The following is an 18,752-nucleotide window of genomic DNA, read 5'->3' as shown; positions in this document are numbered from 1 at the left end:
TAAGGCTAATAAGGGTTACGCGCCACGTGCTTCGTTCCCTTTCTATGTGGTTCAGACCCCAGTTCCTTACTTTGGGTCCGACTCTAGGTGCGTCTTGCCATCGCAAGTTGCTAATGACAGACTCCCTGAATGTGGGAGCAGATGTACTGTCCAGACAAAAAAATACTGACGGGGGAGTGGAAACTCCACCCCAAGGTAGTGGAACACATCTGTGTGAGATTTTACCGGGCAGAAGTGGACCTCTTCGCCTCTCAACAGACAGCGCAATGTCCCCTCTACTTCTCTCTGAGTCACCCAACCCCCTGGGTTTGGATGCGATGGCGCATACATGGCCCAGAATGCACCTGTATGTATTTCCCCCTGTTTCTCTGCTCCCGGGAATCTTGGCCAGAGTTCGACAGCAAAGGTCCTGCCTCTTACTGATAACGCCGCGTTGGCCAAATAGGGTATGGTTCTCGGAGATAATATCTCTCCTCGACGGCTCACCTTGGGTGATTCCGGACAGGAGGGACCTTGCTGTTGAGACAATATTTCATCCCCGGCCCGAGCTGTGGAACCTTCATGTTTGGCCCCTGAAGGGTACCAACTGAGGGACTCTGGGCTTTTGCCTGAAGTTATCGAGATCATTCTAAGTGTTGGGCTCCCTCTACTAGAAGAAGTTACGCCAATAAATGGGGTGTCTTTGAAAGATGACGCAGTGCACATGATACAGATCCAGTAAACTGACAGATTGCTTCAGTTCTGGACTTTCTGCAGGAAAAATTATCAGCAGGCACATGCCCCACCACTCTCAGGGTTTACGTGGCCGCTCTATCGGCTTGCCACGCCTTGATTCACAGGGTGCCATTGGGGGGACATCCTCTGCTCGCTCGCTTCGTTCGCTAGGACCAGGATCCCCTTAGCAATAGTCCTTGAGGGTCTGGTTGAGACCCCCTTCGAACCTCTAGAGTCAGCATCTGATATACTTCTGACACTTAAGATGGTTTTTCTTATGGCAATTACTTCTCTAAAAAGAATTGGGGATCTACAGGATTTGTCTGTCTTGCCAGCCTACTTAGATTTTGCCCCAGAAATGGCTAAAGCAATTTTGCACCCTCATCCTGACTACCTGCCTTAGGTTCCTTTGTCGGGGGTACATCCGGTAACTCTCGAAGCCTTCTGCTCCCTGCCGTTTACAACGCCGTAGCAGAAAAGACTTCACAGACTTTGTCCAGTCCGTGCCCTTCAGACTTAAATCCACCACACTAGCCAGTGGCGTAAGTCAGGGCAACTATTCGTTTGCCATGGGGCTGCAACTGGGGGGGCCGCAGCCACCAAGCAGACTATGTCGCATTGGGTGAGGGATGATATTGCCCTGGCCTATGAGGCGAGGTATAAGGGCTCACTCTACCCAAGGGGTCGCCTCCTCTAAAGCCTTGGCTAGAGGTATCCCTCTGCAGCATGTTTGTGATGTGGCAGGCTGGTCCTCTCCGCTCATGTCTGAGACTTCTCGCACTCTTTTGAGCACAACCGTAAAGGGTCCGGACATCCACAGTGTGGTGGCGTGGGTATTCTCGTTCCCAAAGCGCTAAGTCAGCACAGCATCAAAGTGTATCTTTTTGACAGGGAACGTCTCGGGTTACTTAACTGTAACCCCTGTTCCCTGATAAAAGCGGAACAAGATGCTGCATTTCATTGCCGCACTGGGATGCCCCAGGACTGTTCTTCAGACAAAATACCTGACGATGCACCTGTGATGCATCTATTTATAGCCCTGCTACAGTTGCATCCAATGATGTCACCAGCAGATGCTATAAATTCTGGTCAATTTCATTGACGTGTTGCACACATGTTCACAGCTAGTCACACCTAAAGTTGTTCCCAAAGCGCTAAGTCAGCGCAGCATCTCGTTCCGCTTTTATCAGGGAACAGGGGTTACAGTTAAGTAATCCTAGACGTTATGTAACCAAACTGTATTTAAAAAACAAACAATGTTCTCTGACTTCAGCATGCATTCTGACTTGATGTGGGTTCAGAGGATCATCATCAGTAGCAGCATCATCATCAGCAGCACCAGCACCCCCCCCCCCCCTTTCTCCTCAGGAATTTGAACAAATTTCCATGACTGCAATGTTGTGGATAACAACTGCACTGCTGGACTTAAGGTGTAGTTTCTTCTTGTGGACCTGTGAAGGTGTGGTTTCACAAACTGCAGCAATTCAAGGATCTTGGTCCTTGGAACCCAGAATTTTCTTATGATCTCGTCATCAGATGTTAAAGTGGGGTGAAATTTGACCTTATGCAAGCATTTATAAAAACTGCCTGACCTTTGTGTCGCCTTCTTTGCTCAAGCTGTAGGATTCTTTGTAAAGCCTTGGTTGATAGACACATGGATACTGTATTTATTAGGAGAGTCATTAATACACCTGCAACTGATGCACCTGAGGAATGGATAGAAAAACCTTGGTGGCTAATAATCATCTAAATTAACTATAGCTAAATGTGAGTGATTCATCAATGATTTGTGACAGTAATAGGTTAGAGCTTAATTCAATTATCAAATTATTGTATTCATCTGTTAGTGTATTTTTTATATACTGTATATATAAATAGGCTGTGTTCATGCTGTGGCTTGGAGAAAATAAGAAGTAATTTATTTTATTAATTACTTTATTCTGGTAGGCTTAGTTGATAATGAAGTAATGACATTGCATGACATGATTCACGCAATAATTGCTTACATTTTGATCTGGCATTCCAATGCTACTGTGATGCACCAAATCACAAGTATCACCTATTATGAGTTCATTATTTCACATATTAAACTGCTGGATGAATTACCAGTGTATTAGAAAAGGACTAACTCAAAACACATTTTAGAAAATGACTGCAAATGAGTATTTTTGGTCATCAAATGGGATATTATCTTTGTATTAAAATTCAGATGGTGAAAGGTTTTAACTGTCTCTGAAAAGCAAGTTTAAAATTGTATGTGTTGCCATGCAGCACAACACAGCTTCACCAGAGCCCCATTTGCCAGACATTTGTTTATACATCTTTATCTTTCACTCCATATATATGTCATTCTATATCGTTCATTGTGTCAAGAATAAAAGTGTTGTTTTTATTTGTTTTTAAAAAGTGCACATATGTATGTGCTCAAGTGCCCTGGGGAACCCCAGAGTGAGGTAAGAGGGAAACCACACTATTGCAGCTCAATGCTGTGACAGATCGCAATGAAAACAAGTAAACCAGCAACAGAGAGGCATGTGGATATAAAGCAAAACAATGGAGAACAGACAGAAAATAGCAAAGTAGTCCTCAGATGCCATGTTTTTTATTTACAGCAGCGTCACAAGGAAATAATGTTGCTGTTGAGCTGCTTACTGACCGAAACGCTTGCCACTTACAAAGTGCATATAAACGTAAACGTCTATTTCGTGTCTAAAGTAGTTTTTTTCACAATAATTCTATCATTTCTGTCCATGTAAATGAGCTGTTATAATATGATATCCATTCGATCTATGCAGAAGTTTTTACTCCACCCCCTCAGTAACACCGTTATCGACAGCTCTACATTGTTGAACTAACGTGGTTTGAACGATAGACTGTGCATAGTTACTAGGGTTTCGGGAAACAGTCTTGACAAGCTAGTTAGTTTCTCTAACGATGCATCGTACTATTGTGGTTCAGAATTGAGTTACACCATATGGGAAACACACCCCTTGTCAACTCAAAACCTGCCTAATCATAAAGACCTTCCTTCAGACAGGTTAGTTCACCTGTCGTTCAGGCAGTCACCGACTAGTGAATTTTGAAAATATGTAGTTTTGCACATCCCCAATGAACATGTGAGCGTAAAGGGCTTACCATTGGCTCTGTGCTGGAGGATGTACTGGCCAGTGTAGAATTTGCAGGTAGTGTTGTCTCCTTTACACACCCCACATGCATCCAGAGTGGCCTTTGAACCCAACACCTGGTCACAGCCCACCAGCTACACAGGAAAAGTGAGTTAAGTGAAATTATCAATCTGACACACTCAGATTTGCACACTTGGCCTGTCAAATGTAACAAACCGGCTATGTCAATCAATTTCAATGCAGAAAATTATTGCAAAACCAGTGGTAAATGTGAGGCCAAAAATATTACCATCTCAGAATCCTCATATACCTTACATATTCCATCGATGCACACGCCTCCTTGGAAATCAGAGCAAGATGTCCCATCCTTGACTTTGCTGGACAGAGCGAAGAAAAAATCAAAGTCCTCAGCAATGCAGTACAGCTTGCAGATGTCCTCTTCTAGATAGGAGATGAATGTGGTCATCAGAGGTTATAGCTCTACATTTTTCAGACAAAATGCATGTGAACGTTTAATTAAAATGAAAACCAAATTATGTGAGTTTGAGAGACATGCACAAACCCAAACTAATGATAAATCAAACCGTTTGAAAGTCACATTTCAAACATTTAAGGTAGTTTAAGCTTGAGCATGGGATTGCTCTATCAACACATTTCTGTAGTTCTAAATAGAACAATTATAGTAGCACAAATAGTTTTAGTATCTTAGTTTGTGAATTATATATTTGAATTCAAGTAGTAAAGTGTAGCCATGGCTGCTCCACTTCCCCTATAACGTGCATTATGTCTAGGTGTTGTAACAGCAAAAACTACAGAACTTTACTTTCCATCAGGCATCACAATGCAAATGTTTGCTAACGTAGTGTGACGAGGAGGAGGGGGTGGCCGGACCATAATGATGCACTGAATCAGCTGATCATCAGGAGAGCGAGATAAAGGGGAGCCGGAGATGCCAGTTCCAGTGAGAGAGAGAGAGTGAGAGAGAGAGAGAGAGAGAGAGAGAGAGAGAGAGAGAGAGAGACACATGCAGCCACATTGCATGTGTGTCAGTGTTTGTTTATGTTTGTTTTATGTTGAGTTTCTTATTCAAATTTATGTTTACTGTTCAGCCGATTCCCGCCTCCTCCTTACCCATCCTTATACTGTCACATGTAAAATAATATTTTCTGACTAGGTGAGAGTTGTGTGTGGCAGGTCCTGGAGTAACTGGAAGACCATGCTGAACATGCACACCTAACACATGTTACACTAACATTTAAAACACTGTTACAAATGTGCCCATAAATGTTGGAAAGCAAGAGGGTACTAAACAATGGAAAGGGAAAATAAACCATAGTAAAATTTTTAATGAGAAAAGTTTAATTCTGTGTAATGCCAAGCAGGGGGGTATGTGTAAAGCTTAAAGATGTCAGGGCTTAATCCAATTTGATGTAACTCCAAAAACCCAGTCATACAGGGGTAAGTGCTTTATAGCACCTTTACGGGCCATTGAAAGTATCCTGAGGCCTGTCATGATCTGCTGATTAGAGCTTGGAGTTTCTTTCACCTCATTGGCACTGCTAGTTACACTGACAAAGGTCTTTCACTCCAAGCCCAAGGAGACGGCTCAGCATCTCATCTGTTCTTTCTCATTAGTGTAAAAGAAACTGACGGAGCGGTACCCAAACCTTCTTACCTTATCACTCTTCCATTGCTTGTGCAAATTTTTCCAACCCCTAGTTCCCTAACTCGTAGGGAAGCTCATATATACAGTTTATATATATATATATATATATATATATATATATATATATATATATATATATATATATATAGACTCAATGGGTCTTATTCAGATATAAACCTGACTAGAGTTTATCAGTGCACTGCACTCAAGGAACGAGTGGCTACATGTTTCCACAGAAAATCCCTCCATGGCTCAGTCAACACAAATTGTATGAGATGAATACATTTGGCCCATGTAACAATCTCAATGAATACATTTTGTCAGAAACAAATGGGAATGATTACATTTTCAAAAACACACCTGTTCTTGCTGAGTCAGATTCCTAGGGTACTAGAAAGTGAGCGTGCAAGGTCCCAGATGAATGCATTTTTAGAGGTTTGCTGTTAGTTCTTTTTCAGACAAGTGTACATATTTACATTATATTTTATTAAAGCAATAAGCCGTGAGAGGCTGTGCATTACAGTGATCTTATACTGCGGTAATGGGTGTTCTTTTCGCAAGATGCAATAAAAGACAAATGTTCAATAAACAGTTACATTTATTCTTAATTATTATAATAATAAAGTAATACACTTCATTATTCTAACTGAGCATCAAGTATCACAACTTTACTACAAGTTGTTCCAAACACATCTGACACAGAAAACATTTCCACCTGATATTAAGATGCATTTTAGGTGAAAAACCAGATATGAATGTGATCAAAAAGGCATGTGACCACATCACATTTGAGGTGTAAAGGCTAATCTATCCTTTATGCATCCTGGCAGCAGTGAAGCACCGCCCCTCACATGTCAATCAACCGCTGCGCTAAAACAAGAGTTGAAACTTTTGATATCAACACAGATGACATGCACGAACATCTGAAGTTACTTTAATAAAGGTAATCCACTAAAATAACAGATCATTTTGCTTGACATGCTGCGTTTGTGCTTAAATAAAATTTTAACCGCATCTGGGAGTAATGCTTTCTTTGTCTTTTCTGACTTTGTTGCACTTTATTATAATGCAGTAACACACTGACATAGTGACTGATGTATGTCATCATGATACAGAGACCCTCCCCTCCAAATTCAAACAGAAGTGATCACAGGATATGCTTTTAAGTGACTAGGTATAAACAGCGATGTGTGACCACATGTGATAGGATCACCCGAGGATCTTAATCTTAAAAGGATCTTAATACCAGGTGGAAACAGGGTCTTACTTTCTTCCAAATGAATGATGATGTTAGCCTCAGTCATCATTCACTTTCATTGCAACTTTTATACATACAATGAAATTCAGTGGTGACTGAGTGTCTCATTTTCATCTCATTTGGAAGAAAGTAAGTCAAATGTGTTTGGAAGCATGAGGGTGAGTGAATTATGACAGAATTAAATTTGTGGGTAAACAATCCCTATAATATAGAATGTGCCATTGCAGGTGTGTGTTTATAGAAATGTTTTCAATGGCTTCGAACACCTTACATCAAATATGTGTTATATATCATTTTTTTCCTTCTTTTAAAAACGTCAATAAAAAAACATCCAGTACATTTTTAGAGCTCTCTAACTGTTAATGAGACATTTGCTCTAGGTTTACAATTAATGCATTATGGCAAAAATATCTCCCATACCTTCCACTTTGGTGTATGGCTTCCATTTGTAGTACCATCCCCTGAAGGGTTTGCTGTTGTACTCGGCGCACTGCTGAGTTCGGAAGTCCAATCCATTGGGCTGGCATGGCTTGGTGTTACACAGCTGGTGCAGTCGACTGGGGCCTTGGCAGAATTTGCCATTGTGCTGTGGGCTTGGGTGAAACAACCAGCAATTAGCACAGCTAACATGGAAGCAGGGAGAGAGAGAGCAAGAAGAGAAGAAACAGATGTGCCTCAGCAAGCATTCAGCATGCGAGAGGAATGACAGTCATTCTGCATTTTGGGAAGGGGGGCCAGTAAGATGCCTTTTTATATAATGTGCATTAGCATCTACACCAAAGTAGCATTTATTTTTGTGTTAACTGTGATATGCCTGACTGAATCACAAGCTAACAGAGAGCTTTAAAAGTGTCCGGGATGCAATTCATTCATGGCTTGGATTTGTCTGTGTTTTCAACAGGTATTATTTCTGAATATTACACTTTAGAGAGAATAAGACAATACGCAGCTGTGCCGATGTGCTTTACAGACTGTTATCTGGTTGACCTGTACGCAGGTCAACCAGCATAGTCTTACTGATCAAGCTTTTCCAAAGGAAGATTGCTGGTTAAGGTATTTAAAAAGCTTGGTAGGGACACCAGTATACCAGCACCATACATGTGGCCAATGCATCATCAGTTTCCTCAGAAAAAATGTTGGTGCAAGAAAACAAAATCGTCTTTGAAACCAATGTTACTGCATGCATCCTCTGGCCCACAGGGCTGAATATCATAAAAGTTGAGCTCTCAGGCTCTGGACAGAGTGTTTAAACATTCACCCTGCCTTACAGAGGCAGCTTGAGGCTGAAGAAGAGCAGTAACCTCCTCCCAATGCCACAGGAATGCCCCAGAGTGCCACATGATGCACATATATCAACATATATCCTCAGGGAAAAGCAGCCCAGCAGCTCCTCTAACCAGGGCTGAGGCATGCTTGCGGCATTGCTGCATGTTTTAAAGTGGAGGACTCTTGGGTACCCTCTTGTAGCCTAACCTCAAAGCAAGTGACTGCGCCTTGGGCCTGTCTTGTTGGGGCAATTGGTGTCAATTTGTGTGTTTATGTGTGTGTCTGTGCATGTTCGTTTTGTCTCTGGCTTTTAGCTTTTATTGCATGTTCACACTTGAGTTTAGGAAACTGCACACAGAAAGGGCAGGTGAACCTTCCTCGTGCACTTAAAAGTCACTCAACACCGTTATGCATCTACAGCGATCAAACAAAGTAAGCATTCAATGGGGAAGCACACACACAGTTACACAACAGAAATAAATTACGGTTAATCTAAAAACTGTCAAGATGGTTAAATTTTGGACAGGTGTGTACAAACAGATGGAAAATGTGCCTCACTCTCAAAGTTAAATGATAGATCAACCAGAACTGAAAATGTTGTAATTTACTCACCCTCAAGTTGTTGCAATTCCTTTTTTCAGAGAACTTAAAAGGATAAATTTTGGTCCCACTTTATATTAGGTGTCTTTAACTAATATGTACTAATATTAAAATACATACAATACACTGTATTTATTTTGTAACAAAATATTTAATATTTGCTGCTCCTGAGGTTAAGGTACATGTAGGTTTAAGAGTCGGGGTAGGGGTAATGGTAGGGGTTAGGGTTTAGTGTTATGTGTAAAGTACAGAAGTGATTACATGCAGGTACTTTACATGTATGTACATAATAAGTAAATTGTATCAAATACTTAATTACATAGTAGTTAAATACACCTAATATAAAGTGGGTCCAAAATGTTTTACAATTTCCGGCTCTGTCATGCTCCAAAGGGGTACTGAAAGCAGGAAAAAACCACTAAAAATGTGCTCTATATTGCACTATATTCCAAGTATGAAGACAAATTAATGACGAATAGACCGAAATTTAAAGCATTGTCCACTGAAATTTAGAATGCAGCACTCATATCAAACATGACATGCAAGAACAAATCAGTATCTTTACATGCACTTTAAAACATTTATTTTAGTTGTACTTAAACAATAATTCGTCTTTATAAGATTTCATGTAAACACTTTATACTGAAATCACACCAGTCCAAATTTTGAGTAGTTGGACTAACAGACCTAGATCTTGTGATTGTAGCTCGGCTTCTTCCAGGATGTATACACATTAACCCATTCGGATGTATGATCAAACCTGTGTGATTACACTAGGCTAGGCTCAGAGACATAAAATCAAACTGGTATGATCTGCATTCATGCTTCTGTTTACAAGTAAAAAAGGACTGAATCAGTTGTCATGATGAACCAGCTGCTCAAATAGTCTTTTCAGCATCACAATATCTTTATTTTTTATGCTGCAAACATTCAAACAATCACTAAATAAAAGTGATAATAAACTATTCAGTCCACTCGATCCTTCTCCCATTCCATCCGCCACTCATTCTAACCACTTCCATTACTAGGAAAGTGGAAGGGCTAGGTTTATATAACCTTCTATGCTTCTATGGCAAAATCAGTGTCCCACGCTGCATTGCATGTATACAATATGGCGGTGCACAAAGTTGGCAAGCACTTTCGCGACTGCATCTTGTCTATCATAATCAATCATTATAAACATCTAAAAACCACATTATATGTTTGATCATATATAATCTAACCTTCAGTGTACCTGCTGTGATATAATCTGTCCTACAGTGCATCTGCTGTAAAGTGTAAGGTAAAATTTAATTTTAATTTGCTTTAAAGAACTCACACGGAGGCGTCTGTCAGTACAATTTCAATCTTAATTCAATTAGTTGTGCAACCTTAATAGATAACATATATCAGAGGCGATTTGAAGGTTTGTTTTTTTATTTTTCATGTCAATTATTGTTAGGTTAGTCATGCAAGCTCATTTCCTAATCTTCCATAAAAAGCAAAAAACATTTTTGATGTCTATGTGAAGAGGATTTATAATTATACATACACATTTTTTTGATATACAGGTAATGAGTCATTTAGAATGCTAATGTCCTGTCCATAACACTGGAATTGCTCAGAGGTAACATGCGACCGACAGATGAAGACATTTGCTGTGCATGTAAATGTACTGATTGATGCTTATGTTATTGCTATCCAGTCTAACATATTTAATTTGAGACTTGCATACTGAATATAGTGCACGACACATATGGACTACTTTTATGGACTTTTTTGTCCCTTTGGAGCTTGACGGACGTGGTCACTGTGAACTGTTGCATTATCTACACCATGTGGTTCCTAATCACCATGAGGCCTGTTAATAGTTCCTACTATCAAAATCCTATTTGGCTCCTAAGCTATGAAATAGACTCCCTAACACTGTTTGTTTTTGTTTAGTTTAAGTCTAGACTAAAGACTCTTCTATTTAGCCAGGCATACACCTAATTTATCCATCAACTCACAATTAGGCTGCTTTAGTTAGGTCTGCTGGAACCAGAAACATTTATCATGATCTATAACTCTGCATAAATTGAATGAATGACATCTACCCTAATATTATTCTATTTGTTTCCCTGTCTCAACCTAAGGATTCATATCCTGAAGTTACCAGAGCCTGACAGATCCAGCTCCGTTCCTGCTTGGTGTCGGACTCCTCTGCTACCTGTCTCTGAGTAATGATGACTAAATGCAGCTGGTGCCAGCCAGACATCACTTCAGATAATTACGATGGACTTCAGAGGAGGAACTTATGCCAACTCCAACCATAAGACATGGGATACTTCATATGCCACTGCCTGAACTACGATAGACCTCACCGAAATGACCTGCCAGTTGAACTGCGTTACACCTCACTTTATACATATATACATAAATGCTTTCCATCTGAAAGGACTAAATATTAAATGAAATAAATGAAAATAAAATGCAAACTAATCTCTTCAGTAATCAAAATAATTTTTGAATGTAACTGTATTCTGATTAACAATTATTTAAATTGCAACTGTAGTGCAGTTACTTATATTTTGTATTTTAAATATGTAATCCTGTTACATGTATCCGTTACCCCCCAACCCTGGACATCAACAATATTGTAATAGTGCTGACAGAGATCTGCAAGGCTGCTTTTGTTTTTGGAGTAGGTTTTCAGGCTGATCCTATTAGGGCTTAAGGGACAGTGTAGTATGGGCCCATATGGTAGAGTGCTTACAACAACACAGAGCACAGAGAGAGAGAGAACAGGGCAAAAGACAAGTTATATGTTTTTTCTGATTAGAAGCTGTTTATAAAATAATGGTACCTAAATTAATCTTGTGTGGCAAACTGAACTTCCCAAGAGTTGTTGTCTAAGTGAACATTATGTCTCCATTCTATTCAATCCATTTTCTCTCTATCAGCAGAATTCGTAGCATTGTTGTCCCACTGAAAATAAATCGCAGACCAGCATCAATGAGTCCTAACTTCACAGAGAACAGGGTCACACTATCTGTCTGCTTGCCTGAATCACCACAAAATGACCCCACCCCCATGACCTACATCTTTATCTACCCACTCTCTCAATATATTAAGTCCCCCCTCTCTAATCAAACCTCCTATTATGCCCACAGTTTTAGCCATTCTGCATCGCATTTACAGTCAGGCCATTAAAACCAAGCCCTCCGTATATAAATAAACTGAGATCCAAACAATGATGTAATTGCTTACATGAAAATCATATGTTCATTAGAGGGTTTATGGATTTAACAAAGTCCTGAGGGTGATCAAACATGCTTTGCCCTTGCATCACACCTTCACATCTCTGACCTGTGGTAATAGTGTATTAATGTAATTATACCCAAACTCTGCTAGTTAACATCACCTCCTGAACAGTAAACAAACTTCATAGGCTTGTTTAAAAAGCCAATACGATCAACCACAATCTCCCTGTTCATTCCACTAGACTGTTGCCAAGACACATATTTCTCTAACATAAATATCAAAGATACATCAACCTGTAAATCTGCCGGTTGAGTATGGATACAGTCAAGGGAGTATATTCAACAGATCACATTTATTGATAAATGTTATTTCAGTGAAATTATATCTCTTGTTGCTGGCTTCAACCAGCTGGTTTCTAAGAACCTCATACTGAATGAAGTGTTGAATCTGGGGATTCCCTTTGAATCTCACACACAGAAACAGAACACATACCAAATCTGTGCTGAGTTGAAAACTATTGTTGTGTTTAGACAACTATTCTGCTACAGGTGATATCTGTGAGCCATAATGGAAGAATATCCATCAAAATGCTTAATAATTTCATGTTTCAAGAACTTCCTGCCATACAGAGTGAAATGATACAGACAAAACGTTCTGATCAACATCAACTCTGATTTTCATAAAAATTTTAGGTACTGTAGATGTTTATGATGTGAACCTCATTAATATGCATAAATAAACGCTTAAAACTTGAAGAGGAGTGAGTAACAATGACAGTATACCAGTGTATCTATAATAGGGTAAAAAAGCAGCTAAATCTTCTTATTTTTAACCATGCAGGAGGACACTGATAGGCAAAAAAGTGGGAATGGAGGCTAATCCTACCCCAAAATCCCAGATTATAGTGTAAACAAATTCTGCCTCAAAAGCAAGCCCATCTGACGGATTACACTGCACCCTAAGCCTCTCTACCATCAATCAGAATCAGGGAGCAGAAGAAAACATCGTTAAACTGCTCACACTGCACTATCTGCTCTCAAAGAAGAATTGTATTGTAACATATTTAGATCTTTTTAAAGGTTTCTAGACAGCATAGTGCAGTTCATGAATTAAAAATAACCCTCTAGCTATAGCACAGGAAAAAAAAACATTTCAATGCAATGTGCTGCACTTTCCAAAAACATTAATTTGCAGCATCATTCCAAAATGTGTGCATCTGTGAAAAGCTCTAAATGAAATGCAGAATTCCACCTAAATACATCCTATGAGATTATACTGTTTGTACCCAATTTAATAGTTCTTAAATAGTCTTTCATGAATAATTTCAGGTTACAATGGCCAGTATTTCCAGGGCTCCAATGAAGTCCTCCATCTAAGTCTATTCTTTCTTTCTTTGTGTTATTTTTTTGCTTTTACTGGAACTGGTCATGTCAGACATGTTGGCCTGGTTGTCTGAGGCACTAAGAGTATTTCCTCTTCCAACAGAAATATGTTACAATACTCTAGACTGCCAAATGTTGATGAAGAACTATCCCAAGTTCCATCAGCTTAACCAAACCAAATGTCAAGCCACTTGCAGTCCACAAAAGCCCAGTCTCATATCAACCAGCCATTACATACACAGAGGAAGCACCTGGATGTAAATTCACAAAAATTACTTCTACCATTAGAAAGACACTCAAATATTCAGCAATCACTTTTATTCAAGGAGGAGAAGTGATTGTCCATGTTCAGAAACAGCTATTTTAAATATCAAGATCTGTAGAGACGCTGACCATACGCAGTCTGTGCCGTCAGTAGAGCATGAACTCAGTAAGTGAGAACTGACACACCAGAAGACACATAATCCTAGATTACTCAATGTGTCAAAATTCAGCAGTAATCTAGGGGCAGTGGCAGTGGGTCAGTTAGTCAGGAAACATGTGCTTCCACCATTTGGAACTGGAGGAAGACCAGTTTTAATAAGGAGACTTTGTGGCTGCTCAACAAATCTTGAAGATGGAAAGATGCTCAGTGGACTGACATGTAGAGAGCCTTTGGACTGATGCCAGATGCTCACAAACACAACACAGACTGAATTTTAAGTAACACCATATTATACAAAGGCTTATTACATGGCTCTCGGGAATACTTGATTCTGATTTGTCAGTCGCGGCATTCAACAGTCTAATATTTCTGAATAATGGCCACAGATTCAGGATTTATATAAGTGATATTTCACCAGTCATCTGGGTATTGCGGTAATCATTCCTATTTCTAATATTTTATATCGATTTATTTATTTGGCAGACAGTCATGTAATAAGTGTGACAATGTGCAGTCAGAAGGTTATTCTTGCGAAATAAACACCGCAAGTTGTTTATCAGAACTCTGATGCATACTGGAGGTTGAATTCAGTATTTCTGGAGACTCTGAAGTCTCTTTATTAACATAATTTCAACAAATCAAGTTTATGTCGATTTTTTATTTATTTGATAAGTAGCATGTAATAAGTTGTATAGTGTAAATTGAGCCGTCATTAGTGCAAAATAAACCGTTTAAGGGTGATACAAGTCCTGATCACCCTGTTTGAGTTTATTTTGTGATAAAGACCAGGTGACTGCACAATATCCCTGTTCCCTTAAATATCAGATGATTCATTGTTACCTGGGGCTGTTGCAGGATCGCTCTCGATGCATGACCCCTCCACCACAGGTACGTGAACAGTCAGACCACTCTGACCAGCCAGACCACTGGCCATGCACGGCTCTAGGACCATTGTCACCATACTTAACACACTGTCCTCTCCGGCACCACTGCAAAATGAAAAGAATATTTATTTCACATTGACCATAAATTTATGGGTTGTGGTTATCAAAATAAGTGTCTTTGTGTGGTAGATGAGAAGATAGCAGGATTGATTTATTTCATGTCAGACAGAAGAGACATGAGAGAGAGTGAGAGCGGATGTGAGGTAAAGCAGAGAGTAAATCTGCTATTGAGATCTCTGAGCCTGCTGGTTTGGTTTAGAGCCCAGTGCTTCACCTGAAGAGCCGGACTCAGCCCAGCCAAGCCACACAGTCCCACACATCAGCACCTCTCACCCTTATCCCCATCAACTGCAATAGTGGACTCATAGGGCCAACCGTCCCACGAACGCAAATTATACCGCAGGTGTGTGAAGAAAGATAGAAGTGAAAGTTAGAGAAACTTGTATGAATTTATGTGGTTAGGTGTCAATCTGTGTTCCCTGCTGAAATTCCCTGATATTTCCAGGTTTTCCATGACTGTGGGAACCCTGTGATCACCAGCAGCAGCAGACTTGGTTGCAGATCATGGTTGACCAAGAAAGTCTTGCTGGAAATGCGCCAGAAGTGGAAACATGCATCTCATGTTGGCGATGCTGGTCTTTTCATTAGACTTCTTCCTGTGTGGTCTGTTCTTCCTTAGTAAAATGAAGTTCAATGAGTTTAGACAAGGAGACTCTGAACAGACAACCACTCACTCACCATGTCTGGTCCGCAGATGGTGCCCTCGGCAGCAGGCATGAACTTGGTCTCACACCGGTGCCCTGTCCTGTGGCACCACAATGATTTACAGATCTCCTGGTGGGCACAAACACACAGAACAAACACATTCAAAGAAAGACACACACACTGGGAACCCTTTAACCTCCCTGCCTTTCACCTCGCCACGCTGACCTGTGTTCCTACAGCAAAGGCCAATCAACTCTTCCAACAAATAAAAAACCCTGTCAAAATCAATCACTGTTCTACCCAAAAGAAACATGCTATTATCGGTGCATTTTGTTTCTTCCCACAATAAAGCGATAATAATGGGTGATGAGGGGTTGGGAGACGTCCACTTTTGGCAGACTGCCCGATTGCATCTGGCAAACACTGAGAGAGAGACATGGCTTACAAAAGCTAGTAAAACTGGACTCTGGATCAACGAGTAGATAAGGGGGCCATTCAGACAAAAAGCTTTCTCACACAAAAAAAATCTAGATGCTGCACAGCGAATAGAACAAATGCAGGTGTCTTGAGATTAAGTTAAAGTGCTAATAATTTCAAGTTATTTTAACTTGACTCAGAGTCATAAAAACATGGTGCTCCTACATAGCACATTGTCAAAAACATGAATCAAATTAACATGAAAATATATATTTTTTTACAAGCAGTGCAGATGGACATACAAACAATCGAATGGCTCCTAACTCTGCAAGCAAGCTCCCATGGCTAATTACATCTCAACGACTTTGTGACAAGAACAGGATTGCATCGGGGGGCAGAAAACAAAAACATTGGGTATTATCACCACAATCCTTCTTAATTAAGATGTACAGCTGCCTTCCATCAAGGTCGATGTTCAAGACTCTATTCAGTGGATGTAGACGTTTTCAGAAACACACAAAGGCAAGAGAAATCTTTAAAAGAGGAAGTCCATAGCATGAGAGCTAATCCCACAGATGGACTCTCGCAATGTTCATTTCCCAAGCATAACCTCTTTCTTCCAGGCCTTAGTCTTCACTGTTTTTCTATTTGCATATCAATGTGTGCGTTAAACTCTAAAGGCTATATTGGATGCCAAATGGGGCCTAGTCCATCTTTGTTGAACTTTTGTCCATGGGCTGTGAATGAAGACTTAAAGTAGATTGTGAGGCAATGGGCTTCCTCTTGGTAGATTGTTTTCTTTCCAAAGCTCAGATGTGTGTTTGTGTTGACCATGACGACTCCACAAAAACATTACAGGTTTAAGTACAATTAAATATCTGAGACCAGCAACTAAATCTCTTTGACTTATTGTGAGTCTGTCTGCATTGTGTTTTGTCCAAAGGTTTGACTGAAGTTTAATTTTTTAACAATAGTTATTTCTTACATGTCAAACACATTTAGTATAAAGATACATTGAAATGCTCCAATATGAAGCATAATTACACATTTTAAACACTTTAGGTTACCTTTACAATGTCCAGGCTGCAGAGTTTGGCATTGGAGCCGAACTGCCATTTGCACTGTATGTCCGCATCATACAGCTGACCTGGAAGCTGCTCAGGGTACTTGTACTGACCTATTTGTTTGGGCTCATCCACTAGACATGAAGCCTGAGCTGTACTGTGAACACATATGCACGTAAAGATAGATCATCATAGAAACAATCATTAAAAAAGACATTTATCATAACATTTTGTTGTTTTTCAAATGGGACACAAGCCAAGCAATGCAGATAAAAATTAAGCCAAAATATTTTTTTCGTTATTGTTTATTGTATCGCTTTAAAGGCAAAGTTCACACAAAAATGAAAATTCTGTCATCATTTAATCATCATCATGTTTCAAATCTGCTGACTTTATTTCTTCTGTAGAACACTAATGGAGATTATATGTAGTGCGTATGATTTTTACGATTTTGCCTAATATCGCCTGCTTTGTTCCAAGGAAGAAAGAAGTCATACAGGTTTAGAACAACAATTACATTTTTGCATGAACTATCCCTTTAAATAAGATGTAAAACTGAAATCTTAGCGCAAGGCTATACTGGCCAACATAGGCAAAACATAGTAACTTTTTCAACAATAAAACCTTGAAAAATGCAAGTTCCATCATTACCAACAAGTTATTACTCCACCCCTTGAGTAACATCATTAACGATAGTTCAACCAAAGTGGTATGAACAATGGATGTGTGACATAGTTGCTGTGGTCTCGGGAAACAGTCATGACTTGCTAGTTAATTTCTACAATGATGCATCTAAATATGGTGGTTACGCAGTGAGTTACGTCGTTATACGGGAAACACATCCCTGGTTAGTTCAGCTGTAATTTCAAATATGAAAATTAAATAATAATGTGTTTAAGTGAAGGTTAGATTTTACCCCAAAAATCGGTTGAGGTATTGTCGACTACAGTCAGACCAGGAGAAAACACCATTATTGCCGGCCAGTGTAGGAGACATTATGTTCCCTTCGGTCTTCCGACAGGGATTCCCCTCTCCGTCATGGATCATTCCAAAACTGGAATCATTTGAAAACAGAGTGAATAAAGGAAGGAATAAAGGAAAGAGAGAGAGAGGGAGAGAGAGAGAAAATGTGAGTTTTACCCATTGAGACTATTAATGTACAGCCCCAGGACAGAAGCCACACCCTGAGTCAGGTGGGACATTACCTCCATAACCTAGCAGAGCTTTCATCCCATAAAACCCTCTGATAATCTCCCTACTCTACTAAATACAAAAAATGTATAAGCTCACTTTTGTGAGCCCTGCAAGAACCAAACTATTTAATGCATCAAAATGAACACACACATCATGGTTAAGACATAAGCAGTCTTGGCGAGATATGCCATGTGTTTAGAAATGACCACTCCTCAATAAATCACTGACTAATAGCTCTTAGCTGGGGAAGATTTTGCCCCAAACATTGCATACATTCTGGGCAAGTGTCCTTTTCATTTGACCAAAATATATAAACCATTAAAAATAACAAATCCCAAAACATGTTATCAGCCTGGTGCTTTTCCAGGGCAAATTTAGTTCCAGTTTATGTTGAGAATACGCCAACATTAAGACAAAAAAAGCAGCTTTGTCATAAATCGAGATTTCAACCGTACAATATAAACTTACCCTTATCTCAGTAGAAACCAGAAAACACAAATAAAATGTTTGCCCATTGCACAGCATATGGCTTCCCAAACTAAAATGGAGTGAGACCTAAAAGCAGGCGTGATACATACTTGTGTCCTGACTCATGAGCGATGGTGAAAGCGAGGCCCAGCCCTGTGTCTTCATTTATTGTGCAGCTACGGTATTTGCTACACATCCCACTAATCGGAGCAAAACCTACATACAGAAAGTCAGAGAAGACAGATTGGAATAGGACAGAACCAGGAAGGGAGGTATAATGGCAAAACATATGGGTGAAAAATG

The 18,752-nt window shown here is 39.8% G+C and overlaps 1 protein-coding gene across 1 annotated transcript in view; it reads right to left on the bottom strand.

Annotated features, from left to right (window-relative positions):
- adamts18 (ADAM metallopeptidase with thrombospondin type 1 motif, 18) overlaps positions 1 to 18,752 on the bottom strand; it is a 91,909-nt gene that overhangs the window by 27,685 nt on the left and 45,472 nt on the right. The window contains exons 10-17 of the mRNA XM_052143170.1: positions 18,560 to 18,665; positions 17,704 to 17,841; positions 16,791 to 16,944; positions 15,340 to 15,435; positions 14,498 to 14,646; positions 7,184 to 7,356; positions 4,150 to 4,280; positions 3,850 to 3,973 (exon numbers count right to left, since the gene is read on the bottom strand). Of these exons, the coding sequence (XP_051999130.1) occupies positions 3,850 to 3,973; positions 4,150 to 4,280; positions 7,184 to 7,356; positions 14,498 to 14,646; positions 15,340 to 15,435; positions 16,791 to 16,944; positions 17,704 to 17,841; positions 18,560 to 18,665 (1,071 nt within the window). The remainder of the gene's footprint in view (positions 1 to 3,849; positions 3,974 to 4,149; positions 4,281 to 7,183; positions 7,357 to 14,497; positions 14,647 to 15,339; positions 15,436 to 16,790; positions 16,945 to 17,703; positions 17,842 to 18,559; positions 18,666 to 18,752) is intronic.

Source organism: Xyrauchen texanus, chromosome 2, assembly GCF_025860055.1.
Source record: "Xyrauchen texanus isolate HMW12.3.18 chromosome 2, RBS_HiC_50CHRs, whole genome shotgun sequence".
Classification (NCBI taxonomy): Eukaryota; Metazoa; Chordata; class Actinopteri; order Cypriniformes; family Catostomidae; genus Xyrauchen; species Xyrauchen texanus.
This window is presented reverse-complemented; position numbering and strand designations above follow the sequence as displayed.